A 15,416-nucleotide genomic window follows, 5' to 3' on the forward strand; every position below is an offset into this window, starting at 1 on the left:
TGCTCACGGCTATGCCCTGAGTGTGAATAGTTAGGCTACCTGCACACGGATGCGAGTGGACTTGCGGAAATTCTACATGAATTTCCATGCCGATTTCTATGCGTTTCGGCACCAAATTTGCACAGAAAGTGTTAGGCCGCTTTCAGATGAGCGAGTGTCACACTCCGGACTCGCAGCGCAGCACCCGTCCTGAACTTCCAGCACTGCCGGGGTCGCATACAGTTATATTGACTTAAGATGCCATGTAACATCTAGAGGTCTAGAATGTATTGGATAAGGGCTAGTTCACACGACCGTTGGTGTCCTGTTCCCGTATTGCGGACCGAATACACGGGCACCGTTCCGTTGTCCTTCCACATCACGGATGCGGACCTATTCATTTCAATGGGTCTGCAAATCCGGAGATGCGGAACAGTGTGGAATGGAAACACGGAATACTACGGAAGCACTACGGAGTGCTTTCTGGGGTTCCGTTCCGTGCCTCCGCACCGCAAAAAGATAGAACATGCTCTATCTTTTTGCAAAACGGAGGGATTGCGGACCCATTCAAGTGAATGGGTCTGCGATCCCCATGCGCCTGCCCTACGGAAGGTGCACGTGCATTACGGACCGCAATTTGCGGTTCACAGCAAGGGCACGGGGCACCAACGGTCGTGTCAACGAGCCCTAACACTGACATAATGCTGTCAGTGTTATCCAGTACATTCCAGAACTGTAAGAGTTACATAGCATTATAAATCAATATAATGCTATGCAACCCCGGCAGTGTTGGGAGGTCAGGACAGGTGCTGCGCTGCGAATCTGGAGCGCGACACTCGCTCATCGGAAAGCGCCTTACTTGTGAATTTTGTAGCAGATTTGATGCAATTTTCCCATAGATCTCACCCTTCTATTGAAAAGGGTGAAATCCGCACCAAAACTCGCACAAACAATTGACATGCTGTGGATTTCAAAATCCACACGGCAGGTCAATTTCCTCATGGAAGAAAAAAAGCAAGTGTAGAATCAGACTCACGCATGCGCTGCGGTTCTTACCCTGGACTAGGATCAAGTGCTCAAGGTACAGCCCGTGATCGCGGAAGTGGCCGATGCAGGGGATAGCGGCGTATCCTGAATAACCCCTTTTATATCAGTTCACACTCAAGGAAAGAAGGAAGAGTTCCTTCCCGACAATCTGCTGATTACTAGCGGGCGAGAAAGGTGCATTTACATGTAGCGATCTCCTCCAGAGTATGGGGCGGAGCGGTCGCTAATGCGGTCGCTCTTCCCCATACTGTCTCGTTGTTTCCCCGCAGCAGATCGCTCTGCCAACGCACAAATGATCCAATACCGATGAACGAGCATTTTGTTTGTTCATCGGGTAATCGGCGGTGCATTTACACCATCAGATCATAGCGTTACTATATATGCTCGTTAGCGATCATCTGTTCAATTCTCGGCCTGTGTAAAGGGTCCAATCTAAAACCGGATCTACGCGCTGACTCATAGAGAGCGGTTTTCGGCCCTCTATGACGTCCACAACCCCAAATAGGGCAAATAAACAGGGGTCGTCCAGATAGGATACCTCATTGAAGTTATAGATAAGAAAAGTAATAAAAAAATGAAATGAAAATGAAAGTGGTTTCGGTAAAGGGTAAGAATCACCTTTACGGAATTTCACGTTAAGAGTTAAACTTTCAATCCAGATAATGCGTGTCTTGCACAAACATACCTGAATTTAGACTTGGAAATGGACTGACTGCAAGGAAAGAAATAAGACGAGATTGTCAGCACTTTGCCAATGTGAAGCTAGACACATTAAACCTGAATCTGAACAGACCCCTGGGACACTGTCAGGTGCGGCACAATGCGGCTGGAAATGAGTCGCAATGTCAACCTAACAAGGACAATAAGGACGGCAATAAGCATGTGATGGAAGGTATAATTATATATGAAGTAGGAAGGGACAAATGGGAAGAATAAAAACATTATGTCCTTCTGTATCACAGCCGTACTGCCAGCAGCAGCCAATCAGAGCTCAACAAATTAAAATGTAAATGATGGTTTTGTATGGGCCTCAAGGTCCCATGAACATATTGACAAGATCGTTAATTATCAGCTTCAGAGACTCAAACTGAAAAGTGACAACCAATACGACCACAAAATAAAAAAGTTGTGCAGCAACAAAGGAAAATACCACTATCCCTATAAGGCTATGTACACATGATTGAATTATCACACAGATTTCTGCAGGTACAGTATTCTACATCGAAATACTTGTGAAATCCCCATGCATACGATGGGATTTTGGCAACCTGTTCCCATACATCAGAAATTTTCTTTGGAGCTCCGATGCTACTGCAGGAAAAATCTGCTGTGGAAGTAAGCGGCATGTTACTTATTTCGGGAAGAAAACACAAGGATTAGCCTTATGACAATTGCGCCAAACTGTGTGAGGAACCGCTACATAACTCACCTGAGACAGCAGTTTAGCGCCACTGTGTCAGACACCTGACAACTTGGAGGGGCTGTCCAAAAACTCTGATAAAATAGTGAAAGAAGAAACACTTCCTGCACCGCTGATGTCATCTTTCTGGCTGCAGCAGTAACGTGCCATAGGCCCAGGTTGCGATGCAATCAAGCACTAGCCTGAGCAGTATAGTGGACGTCACTGCAGAGGCCAGTGATTGGCAGCAGCATTGATGTGGTGTGCAAGGAGCATCATCGCTGCACCAAGGAAAATGAACACCGACGGGAAGGACCTGCAAGCAACAATGTAAGTGGCAGGAGAGAAAAGCGGTAAGAGTCTCCTCTTTTTCTATTTTATCACATTCAGAGCCGATGACTGAGTTTTTTTTTTTATTTAACACTTTCAGGACCATGCCTTTTTGCCCAGAACATTTTTAGCAAATCTGACATGTGTCACTTTATGTGGTAATAACTTTAAAAAAGCTTTTACTTATTCTGAGATTGTTTTCTTGTCACATATTGTACTTCATGACAGTGGTAAAATTGAGTCAAACATTTTCATTTTTATTGATAAAAAATACCAAATTTAAAAAAAAGTGGAAACATTTCCAAATTTCTATTTCTCTACTTTTATAATAGATAGTAATTACTCCAAAAATAGTTATTACTTTACATTCCCCATATGTCTACTTCATGTTTGGATCATTTTGGGAATGATATTTTATTTTTTGGGGACGTTAAAAGGCTTAGAAGTTTAGAAGCAAATCTTGAAATTTTTCAGAAAATTTCCAAAACCCACTTTTTGAGGACCAGTTCAGGTCTGAAGTCACTTTGTGAGGCTTACATAGTAGAAACCAGCCAAAAATGACCACCCCTTAAGGTATCCAAAACTGATAAACTGATTTTACTAACTTTGTTAACCCTTTAGGTGTTCCACAAGAATTAATGGAAAATGGAGATTACATTTCAGAATTTCACTTTTTTGGCAGATTTTCCATTTTAATAATTTTTTTCCCCACTAACTAAGCAAAGGTTAACAGCCAAACAAAACTCAATATTTATTACCCTGATTCAGTAGTTTACAGAAACAACTCATATGTAGTAGTAAACTGCTGTACAGGCACACGGCAGGGCACAAAATGAAAGGAACGCCATATGGTTTTTGGAAGGCAGATTTCACTGGGGTGAATATGACTTTTTGATTTTACACTTTTTGTGATGTAAGGTGACAAAAAAATAGCTTTTTTGACACCATTTTAATTTTTTTTTTTTACGGTGTGTACCTGAGGGGTTAGGTCATGTGATAATTTTTATAAAGCAGGTCATTACGGACGTGGCAATACCTAATATGTATACTTTTTTTTATTTAAGTTTTACACAATGATATCATTTTTTAAACAAAAAAAATAATGTTTTAGTGTCTTCATAGTCTGAGAGCCATAGTTTTTTCAGATTTTGGGCGACTGTCTTAGGTAGGAGCTAATTTTTTGCGGGATGAGGTGATGGTTAGATTGATACTATTTTGGGGGGCATATGCCTTTTTGATCGCTTGGTGTTGCACTTTTAGTGATGTAAGGTGATCAAAAATGTTTTTTTTAGCATTTTTTTTTTTTTTTAAGTGTTCATCTGAGGGGTTAGGTAATGTGATATTTTTATAGAGCCGGTCGATATGGACGTGGCGATACCTAATATGTCCAAGACGCTTTTTTTTTTTTTTTACTTGAAACTTTGCATTATTTTTTTTTCTTCACTTTTTTATTTGGTCCCACTCTGGGACTTCAACTTTTGGTGGTCTGATACCTTTTACAATGCATGACAATACTTCTGTATTGTCATGCATTGGCTGAAAGTGTATTACACACTGTAATACACTTACAGCCTTCCTGCCTGTGAGATCCAGGGGGCTGGATCTCACAGGCTCTCCCGGAAGGCAGCCACGATGCCTAAGGAAGTGTCCATGGGGCCGCGATGCTGTGATGGGGACCAGAGAGCTGCTTCCTCCCTGCACGGACATCGCACGTGCTGTGGTCAGCGCTGACCGCGGCCATGCAGGGGTTAATGCGCCGGCATCAGTGATTTTACCGATGCCGGCGCATACAGTAGGGGTCCGGTTATCAGTGACTGCTGGATCCCTGCCGCAGCTCCTGCACCCGCCCGATCAGCGCACCGTATATGTACGGCGCTGGGCGTTAAGTCACGCCCAGTTGTGCCGTACATGTACGGCCCTGGGCGTTAGGACCCCATGCACACTTGGACAGAGCCTGTGTGGCAGTATATGGAGCTTGTATGACTCTTTCAGTACAGAACCATTCAGGTTCCAAGTACTGCCCTATTGGTTCTGTTGAGGCTGTGTGTATGGAGATATTCATCCCTAGAAGCTATGCTTGGGATGAGGGATTTTTGATGGATTTTGGTCCAAGACAAGTAATGAAGTATTGAAATTAAAAAACAGAACCACTAATAACTTAAAGAGGTTGTCTGGTTTCCAATATTGATGACTTCCCCCCCATCGATCAGCTGTCTCAAGAGAACAAAGAGCTCGTTCTCTTTAAACAGCTGATCAACCGGGGTGTTGGGAGTCGGACACTCGTGTATCTGATATTGACGACATCGGAAACCAGACAACCCCTTTAAGGAGTCTCCAGTGGATGACACAGTTGTTAGTGGTTTTGTTCTTACTTTCAGTACTTTATTACTTGTGCCTCAGGTGTCCCTCTAGTTTTTCTACCCCAGGTGCCTCTGCCCCAAAAAATCCTTCATTGCCCTAAATGCTTTGTTTAATACCTGCCCATGAGCTCACATTGTGCCCCCTTTTCACCTGCCCCAGGTGCCCCTAACTGCCCGTGCCAAGATGCTAGATGCTAAGGTCCCAGCATGTTAGGAGTAGAACGATGTAACTACGGATATATCACATCTTCCAGTGACAGGGACTTCCTAAACTTACCACATAGTGCCACAGCACCCGGTATTCTCTCCTTCTGCACCAACATTTTCGGTATTTACGGATTCTGTCTCGCTGGTTGGCATACTCGCTGCACAAAAAGAAACATGGCTTTAATTTTCAGCAGTTTGTACATGACATATCCTTCCAGTAGATTAGAGCCGTGGATCAGACCAGCATCTGAACAAACAACAGCCTAAATTAAAAACTTTATGGCGTTCTCGTGGGATAACGGTCTACCGTGTTGGACAAAATCTGTGGCAGAAAAATAGATTGTTTCATAACTCGTTATTATTTCTGTTGCAGGAAAAGAATAATAACCATTTCATGGTAATTTTTGCTCTTTACTTGTAACTTAATAGCGTCATTTGGTTTCATGAAGATGCAATCACTGGGATCCAAGTAACACTAATGAGAAGTTAAGGTGCTAATAACACCTGCTTCGGGAAATTGTCACGAATATACACAACTGGTTTTCCATTTCATATTGATCCTTACATATCGGTACATAACACACTGCAAATCACACACCACAGCATAGAAAAGAGAGCAGCCATTAGACAGAGGGGGCCTAGCCTTTACTGGTCCCATCCTTTTTGCTACTGGTTGTCAAGAACTGGTACCAGACTCCTATGCCCATACTAACTACATTGTTATTGAGAAAGGGTGCTGGCAATAGGCCCAAGGGTCATGGAAACGATGTGGAGGGGGTGGAACAAATGCCATGCCCTTTTATCCTAGGGGGAAAAACCTGGGGAGGGGGGAGTTTATTTTGATTTTTGCTCTGGCGCCCCCTATCTTCTATGGACACTACTGGATGTAACAATAACAATGTCGTTCAGTCTTAGGCTACCTTCACATCTGCGACTGGCTGTCTCAGCAGAGAATGCCGGGAATTGGACGGCCAAAAAACGTTGCGTGGATCTCTGTTGGACCCCATTAAAGTCAACGGAGTCCAGTGGGCAGGCAGCAGTATCCGGCAATCTCTACTGGAACTGCCTACAGGAGGCTTTGCCCGCAAATACGAAACTAACCTTAGCAGGTGGTCAAAAGAGGTTCCTTACCTTTTTCATACCTTCCAATTTCCACCCTGATCAGATGAGGAGTTCATGACGTAGATCAAATCCCAAGATCAAAATTTATATCGTCAATAATCAACTTAACCAATTTAACTCAAGAATCATTTTAAATAAAAATAAAAAATTGATGACTAAAGTTAGATTTACCGATTATATGTGTATCAGCTGAACCCGACGATTTTGTGGTACCACCGATTATCTAATGTGTATGGGGGCCTCCCAACTCGTTAAGGGTCCAGCAACATGGACTGGATCGAGCAAGGTGGGCTTCCTTCCCCCTCTTCCTACTGAGAACACACACTTGCAGTCATGAGAATGATGGGATCCGGCAGGCGGCTATCTCAGGTGTACACCAGCCTAAGCCACCATACTGAGTCAACAGGAACAGGGACAATGCCATACATATGTCATATGTGTGTATTAATCACATTGAACAAGTAAAAAAGCTACAAGCAGGATAGTTTTGAACAAAAGTTAAACTGGCCAAGTTTTGCCCTTTATACGGGTTGTCCAAGTTACCTTGAATGGCGAGGGAGAGATACAGATGAGTAGAAGATGCTTGCGCATTTTATGGCATTTAGTGGCATGGGGCCACTTTTAGGTAACTTGGACGATCCCTTTAACTTTTGCTGGAGGGGCTGACAAATAGCAGGACATCTGGTTCACCTGTGGTGGCTAAGTCCTAAAATTACCTATTTCTGGAAGGATGTTTCTAACTTGACTTCCTAGGTTATGGAGCCACGAATTGCGAAACTATCTGAATTAGTGATCCTATCCTTTAAAACAAGAGCTGATTCCCTCACGGTTAAAGAGGCCAAACACTTTAGATAGCCAACAGCTATTCCTCCCGACCCCCCATACACATGTACACTAAGCCAACTTTAGGACAGGGGAATAGTCTGCTGACAGAAACCTCTGGCAGTGGCTTATTTGCCTTGAACACAAAATAACTGGGCATGTTCAAATCCAACACGTCCAACCCTCATTTCTCCTGACACTTGCAGTCAGAGCAGAGTCAGGATACCCCCATACATATTAACTGGTTGGCCTGGTGAAATCGGCGTGTTTGAATGACATTTGTCTACAATAACAATAAAGATCCTTGGGTGCAGCCAAAATAAGGCTAACAAACATTACACAGATAGAAGAAGTGATATATCAGACAATGCAATATGAATACTGGCAAATACGATTTTGGCATGAAAGTTGTGATGGTGTGAAAGTTGCTCGATGCAAGACAAGTCTGGAGATGCTGCCGGCCATGGTAGAACAGTTAGGCCGCACAGGCTGCTCACAGTAGCACAGGCCACATGCAGTCTGGCATTGTCCTGTTGAAAAATGGCTTTGGAGAAATTGCCATACCATTGATTCCACAACCAAATCAATCAAACGCCGAGCTTATGGTGTACTTGAAATGAAGACAGGAGGGGTCTGTCTACCGTACATTTTGCCACCCCTCACCAAATTCCTAGGAGCAGGCATTGCCCATGGGATCTCAAGGTTATCATTGTATCTGAGTCAAAGACAGGACTCATTGCTCAAGAGGATAGACCTCCATTCCAGCCTTGATCGCTGTCTTGCTGGGCACCATGATAGCCTTTGAGAGCAGTGACAAGAGGTCAATATAACACCTGTAGATGGATGCCTGGTGTCACTACCAGAGCTTTGAGACGTTCTCAAAGCTCTGTGTCTCCACCCCTGTGATGTCACTTAGGGTTGGAGGTTTTCTCACTGTTCTGTTTCTCCGCCCCTGTGATGAGGTCTTACTCTCAGCTGTCTCTCCTGCGTTTGATTTCTCTGCCTTTAAATCACCCCTCCTCCTATTGCAGGGCGTGGATTATATTTCTCCTTTCAGTTGTAGCTCTGCCTTGAGTATCTTCACTCCTTTAGCTACTAGTTCTCTGGACCTGTGTTCTGCTGCTGCAAGCACTCCGGATATTGCCAGCGCTCCTTGGATCCGTCTTCTCTACAGCTGCAGCTCCATCAGCTAAGTGTGCAGACTTTGTTATGTACCTGGTGATTTCCTGACTGGATCTGAGGTGGCCCCGGTTCCCTCCTTATTCTGTGCAGGGCATCGGAGGCCGTGCCCCTTCCACTATTGTAGGGGTTACAGGGCTCATCAGTCTAAGGTACGCGGGCATGCCTCGTTCCACCATTTGGATCCGGGCATGTGCTTTAGCAGCATAGGGAGAGTGTTGAGGGTCTGACAGGGGTCACCCTTTCTCTTCCCTAGTTTGGGTCCGGTCAGTAGCTCTTTTTACTGTGTATACTCTTGTTACCCTTAAACAGCCGTGACATTATAATCCACCAAAACCGTCCTTGTTGACATGGATCCGCTTTCTGACCTGGTTGACCGCATGCAGGGTCTTTCTTTGGAAGTAGCGGATCTCCGTCAATCTCTGACTCAGCTACAAGCATTGGGCTCTGCTCCGGCTCATGGAGTCTGTTGCGAGCCAAAGGTCTCACTTCCGGAAACGTTCTCCGGGGGCAGTGAGAATTTTGTTCGCTTCAGAGAGGCATGTAAACTCCATTTTTGTTTGTGTCCCCACTCCTCTGGTAATGAGGAACAGAGGGTGAGGATTGTCATCTCCCTGCTCAGAGGTAATGCTCAGACTTGGGCTTTTTCGCTGCCATCAGGGGATCCTTCCCTGCGATCCGTGGAGAGGTTTTTTGTGGCCCTGGGGCAGATATATGATGACCCGGATCGTGTTGCTCTGGCAGAATCGAACTTACGTGTTCTATGCCAGAACAAACTGTCTGCGGAGCTTTATTGTTCTGAATTTCGGAGATGGGCAGCTGATTCAGGCTGGAATGATGCTGCACTCCGAAGTCAGTTCTGTCATGGTCTCTCAGAGGGTTTGAAAGATGCCTTTGCTTTCCATGAGAGACCAACATCCTTAGAGTCTGCCATGTCATTGGCGGTACGCCTTGACAGGCGTCTAAGGGAAAGAAACAAGACCTCTCCGTCCAGCCATTGTCAGTCTAGGGGCAATGGTGCGGACTCATTCAGTATGCAGGGGTCTCATCCTGTCTCGCTCCCCTCTGAGGAGGAGCCCATGCAGCTAGGCCGACTTGCCTCTGATAAAAGAGGATTTAGTCCTCAGAATATGGTGTGTTTTTGTTGTGGGGGCATAGGTCATTTGGCAAATGTTTGTCCGTCTAGGAGATTCCTGAACTGTACTAAGAGCGATAATAAGAGAAAAACCTCAAGAGGTAGATCATCAAGTTCTGCTTCATCTGCTACTTTGGGCAAAGTTGATGTGGGAATTGATGCTTTTCCTCTGACCTGCAGTTCCCGTTTTCTCCTGTCTGCCAGGGTGGCGCTAGAGAGCAAGGTCATTCCTTGTGAGATTTTTGTCGATAGTGGAGCGGCCGTCAATCTTATTGACACTCAATTTGTAGCTTTGCATGGGTTTCAGGTTTGTACATTAGAAAAGGATATACCTGTTTTTGCTATTGACTCTGCCCCACTCTCGCAGAGATCTCTGAAAGGCATTGTTCACAATATCCGGCTAGCTGTAGGTGACACTCATGTGGAGGAGATATCTTGTTTTGTCCTTAACGGATTGCCTTCTCCTCTAGTTTTGGGGCTACCCTGGCTCACTAGACATAACCCCACTATTGATTGGCAAGGAAGGCAAATAAATGAGTGGAGTGACTTTTGTAGAGAGAATTGTCTCACAGCCACTCTTGCTGAGGTGTCTACTAAAACTCTGCCATCATTTCTCTCTGATTTCTCGGATGTGTTTTCCGAGAGCGGTGTTCAGGAGCTACCTCCTCACCGGGAGTTTGACTGTCCCATTAACCTCATTCCCGGCGCCAAGCTGCCAAAGGCACGTCTCTACAATCTCTCACAACCGGAGAGACTCGCAATGCGAACCTATATCTCTGAGAGTCTCGAGAAGGGGCATATTCGTCCCTCAAAGTCGCCTGTTGCCGCGGGTTTTTTTTTTGTTAAAAAAAAAGATGGCTCTCTGAGACCTTGCTTAGATTTTAGGGAGCTGAACCGTATCACGATTCGCGATCCCTATCCCCTTCCTCTGATCCCGGACCTCTTCAACCAAATTGTTGGGGCCAAGGTGTTTTCCAAATTGGATCTGAGAGGCGCGTACAACCTGGTCAGGGTCAGAGAGGGGGATGAATGGAAAACGGCCTTTAATACCCCTAACGGGCATTTCGAGAATCTCGTTATGCCTTTCGGCCTGATGAATGCTCCGGCCGTCTTTCAGCATTTTGTTAATAGTATTTTCTATCATTTAATGGGGAAATTTGTATTGGTGTATCTTGATGATATTTTGATTTTTTCCCCTGATGTTCAGACTCATCAGGATCATCTTTTTCAGGTCCTGCAGATACTGCGGGAAAATAAACTGTATGCCAAGCTGGAGAAATGTCTTTTTATGGTATCAGAGATTCAATTTCTGGGTTTTCTCCTCTCTGCTTCTGGTTTTCGCATGGATCCGGAGAAGGTCCGTGCTGTGCTGGAGTGGGAGCTTCCTGAAAATCAGAAGGCATTGATGCGCTTTCTGGGTTTTGCTAACTACTACAGAAAGTTCATTTTGAATTATTCCTCTATTGTCAAACCCCTTACTGACATGACAAAAAAGGGGACGGATTTTTCCTCTTGGTCGGAGGAGGCGCTTGCAGCCTTTTCTAAGATTAAAGAGAGTTTTGCGTCTGCTCCCATCTTGGTGCATCCCGATGTTTCCTTACCTTTTATTGTTGAGGTGGATGCTTCCGAGGTGGGTGTGGGTGCAGTTTTGTCCCAGGGCCCCTCTCCTGCCAAATGGCGACCTTGTGCCTTTTTCTCTAGAAAACTCTCCCCGGCAGAGAGAAACTATGATGTGGGAGATAGGGAGTTGTTGGCCATCAAGTTGGCTTTCGAGGAATGGCGCCATTGGTTGGAGGGGGCCAGGCACCCTATCACCGTTTTTACCGACCATAAGAATCTGGCGTACCTGGAGTCGGCCAGGCGTATGAATCCGAGACAGGCCAGATGGTCTCTGTTCTTCTCCAGATTTAATTTTGTTGTTACTTTCCGCCCTGGGATCAAGAATGTGAAGGCTGATGCTCTCTCTCGCTGTTTTCCGGGAGGAGGAAACTCCGAGGACCCGGGTCCCATTTTGGCGGAGGGGGTAGTTGTTTCTGCTCTATATTCCGATTTGGAGGCCGAGGTCCAGGCTGCCCAGTCTGAGGCACCTGCCCGTTGTCCCTCCGGGAAGTTGTTCGTGCCTCCTGAGCTACGTCACAAACTCTTTAAGGAACATCATGATACAGTTCTTGCTGGTCACCCCGGGAGTAGAGCCACGGTAGATCTCATTGCTCGGAGATTTTGGTGGCCGGCTCTTCGTAAGTCTGTGGAGGGTTTTGTGGCGGCTTGTGAGACGTGCGCTCGCGCTAAGGTCCCTCGTTCACGACCTTCAGGTTCCCTTCTCCCGTTACCCATACCTTCCCGTCCTTGGACACACCTGTCCATGGACTTTATCACGGATCTTCCTCGTTCCTCGGGGAAGTCGGTGATCCTGGTGGTCGTGGACCGTTTTAGCAAGATGGCTCATTTCGTTCCTTTCCCTGGTTTACCCAATGCTAAAACGTTGGCGCAAGCTTTTGTCGATCATATTGTTAAATTGCACGGCATTCCCTCTGAGATTGTTTCCGATAGAGGCACGCAGTTTGTGTCCAGGTTCTGGAAGGCTTTCTGTTCTCGCCTGGGGGTTCGGCTGTCCTTCTCTTCTGCTTTTCACCCGCAGTCGAATGGTCAGACTGAGCGCCTCAATCAGAATCTGGAGACATATTGCGCTGTTTTGTGGCAGAGAACCAGGAGGATTGGTGTTCATTTCTCCCTCTTGCTGAGTTTGCTTTGAACAACCGTCGTCAGGAATCTTCTGATAAGTCACCATTTTTTGGTGCATATGGGTTCCATCCGCAGTTTGGGACATTCTCGGGAGGGGCTCTTTCTGGTTTACCTGAGGAGGAGAGATTTTCCTCGTCTTTGTCTACCATTTGGCAAAAGATTCAGAGTAATCTCAGAAAGATGAGTGAGAAGTATAAGCGTGTGGCTGATAAGAGACGTGTGCCTGGTCCGGACCTGAATGTGGGTGATCTGGTGTGGTTGTCTACAAGAAATATTAAACTGAAGGTTCCCTCCTGGAAATTGGGCCCCAAGTTTATTGGGCCTTATAAAATTTTGTCAGTCATCAATCCTGTTGCCTTCCGCCTTGATCTTCCACGGGTTTGGAAGATACATAATGTTTTTCACAGATCTCTCTTAAAACCATATGTCCAGCCCACGGTACCCTCCTCTTTGCCTCCTCCTCCGATTTTAGTTGATGGCAATCTGGAGTTTGAGGTTTCCAGAATTGTGGACTCTCGCATTGTCCGCGGTTCTCTTCAGTACCTCGTTCATTGGAAGGGTTATGGTCCTGAGGAGAGGATGTGGGTTCCGATGTCGGACATTAAAGCCACTCGCCTTATCAGGGCATTTCATAGGGCTCATCCTGGGAAGGTGGGTCCTGGGTGTCCGGAGTCCACCCGTAGAAGGGGGGGTACTGTCACTACCAGAGCTTTGAGACGTTCTCAAAGCTCTGTGTCTCCACCCCTGTGATGTCACTTAGGGTTGGAGGTTTTCTCACTGTTCTGTTTCTCCGCCCCTGTGATGAGGTCTTACTCTCAGCTGTCTCTCCTGCGTTTGATTTCTCTGCCTTTAAATCACCCCTCCTCCTATTGCAGGGCGTGGATTATATTTCTCCTTTCAGTTGTAGCTCTGCCTTGAGTATCTTCACTCCTTTAGCTACTAGTTCTCTGGACCTGTGTTCTGCTGCTGCAAGCACTCCGGATATTGCCAGCGCTCCTTGGATCCGTCTTCTCTACAGCTGCAGCTCCATCAGCTAAGTGTGCAGACTTTGTTATGTACCTGGTGATTTCCTGACTGGATCTGAGGTGGCCCCGGTTCCCTCCTTATTCTGTGCAGGGCATCGGAGGCCGTGCCCCTTCCACTATTGTAGGGGTTACAGGGCTCATCAGTCTAAGGTACGCGGGCATGCCTCGTTCCACCATTTGGATCCGGGCATGTGCTTTAGCAGCATAGGGAGAGTGTTGAGGGTCTGACAGGGGTCACCCTTTCTCTTCCCTAGTTTGGGTCCGGTCAGTAGCTCTTTTTACTGTGTATACTCTTGTTACCCTTAAACAGCCGTGACACCTGGCTCATAACCCAATGAACACACCTTCTGATGGTTGGAGTAGACCCCGTTTGCTGTCCTGGGCTTGAGATGCAATGTCCGCTTTAACTTGCAGTACAGAATGGATCACTATGCACCATTCTTCTAATTAGACGATCCGTCCGTGCAGAGGTTCTTCTATGTGCACCTCTTGCTGTCATTCCAGTTCATCATTGTTCTCCCAACCACCAGGACACACAACGGTAAACAGTGCTGCCATCTCGGCCTAGGCACGTAGCGATCTGATAAACCAAGATCTCCAAGTTCAAGGATTCTGTTCGTCTCAGTTCACGACGAGTGCCAATAATGAACAGGAGACATCAAACAGTCAATCCACACAACTTGATCCGATTGTTAAGGTTTCATGTGGCTAAAACATTAAGCTTTCAATCTGGATGTTATGCCCCTTCCAAATGCCGCAGACTGGAGCTAGGTGCTTGAAAATTTGATATTTTGCAGATCTTAGCAACACCTGATACTTTCTCGATTTGCATAACTTCACGGCTTGTCCTTCTTGGTGTTGTAAGTTCAATGTTGAGGAGTGTATTTATGTCCCGCTTTTATCTTGCTGATTATGTATTTGCACTTTCCCTTATTTGTTGAAAAACTAATAAAATGATAAAAAATCACTCTATTAACAGATGCAAGTTCATACTATTCATTGTCTTCCTTGTTTCATGTTGGCTACTCTTTGGGGACAATGCCAGTCTAAGTGAAAATCCTGCTGGAACAAGATCCAACCAATTTATTAAGAGGCTCATACCTATTAATACATTTGCGACATCTTCTGCTGCCCATGCGCCAGAACTGAAATCTACTCCAGCCTAGTTCTTGAGTAGCTTTCTGGTGTAATGTGTGCCGAGTCGGGCCACACAGCAAGTTGCATATTTTGTGGCAAAATGACACTTGTTACAAAATTTGCAACTTTTTTTACACCAGAAAACTGTTGAGAAGAAGCTGAGGAAAGTGAAGACACAAGTGAGTTTTGACAATAGCGCGCTTTGGAGAAGTTCTCGGGTTTTAGGGCAAGTGTTTGGGATGAGCGAGATGTAAACTATTGGAAAATATATATTAAAGCAGAATGGGAGATGTGAAATACATCGGGGTTAATGTCATTTCACTGCGAGTGAATACGACAAGATTTTCGCACTGGCAGCAATCTTACAATATACCAGCTTGAAGGATTAGGGGTTTTAGAGATTTAAGGGAAAAATAATGCTATTTTGCTAAGCCTATTTGGCATCATTGCTTGCAGCCTCAGATGTGTGACAAGTTTCTAAGAAGGAGTTTTATCTCAAACTGGAGGCCGATGATACACATATAGCACAGGGGACGTATAACAGGGTCATGCACAAAGGGTTATCCATGGCGGAAAAAAATCTTTGACTGTCTGCACGACTGTCATAGAGATGGGCAGGATATGGGCAAGACACTCAGCGGCCCCTAAGTGGGACCCATAGGAGGACTTTAGCAGAACTAAAGGGCTGGCAGGTAAAAGCTGATGGCTCCAATGTTTCATCCCTGCAAACAACTGTCTTTCCAAATCTGGTCGAAGTGGCTTCTGACATGAAAATTAGCCAAGAATAACGGGAGATGAGTATCTATTATATTAGGTTGTACTTACAAATATTGGCTCGGCCTCCTCAATGGCAGCCGGTGCTGGGTGGAGGTGTGCCAGGTATGTAGATGCATGGGATTTCATGCCAAAACACGGAGGACCCAGTAGAAAAC

The 15,416-nt window shown here is 45.6% G+C and overlaps 1 protein-coding gene across 5 annotated transcripts in view; it reads right to left on the minus strand.

Moving 5' to 3' along the window:
* The window catches only part of CACNA1D (calcium voltage-gated channel subunit alpha1 D), a 312,213-nt gene that overhangs the window by 109,718 nt on the left and 187,079 nt on the right, over positions 1-15,416 (minus strand). For 4 of the 5 annotated variants that reach the window (XM_044301153.1, XM_044301156.1, XM_044301154.1 and 1 more), the window contains 2 exons: positions 5,393-5,480; positions 1,712-1,738 (listed from right to left, as the gene is read on the minus strand). In XM_044301153.1, the coding sequence (XP_044157088.1) occupies positions 1,712-1,738; positions 5,393-5,480 (115 nt within the window). The remainder of the gene's footprint in view (positions 1-1,711; positions 1,739-5,392; positions 5,481-15,416) is intronic. The other variant, XM_044301155.1, reaches the window with a different exon arrangement.

This window comes from Bufo gargarizans, chromosome 7 (assembly GCF_014858855.1).
Source record: "Bufo gargarizans isolate SCDJY-AF-19 chromosome 7, ASM1485885v1, whole genome shotgun sequence".
Classification (NCBI taxonomy): domain Eukaryota; kingdom Metazoa; phylum Chordata; class Amphibia; order Anura; family Bufonidae; genus Bufo; species Bufo gargarizans.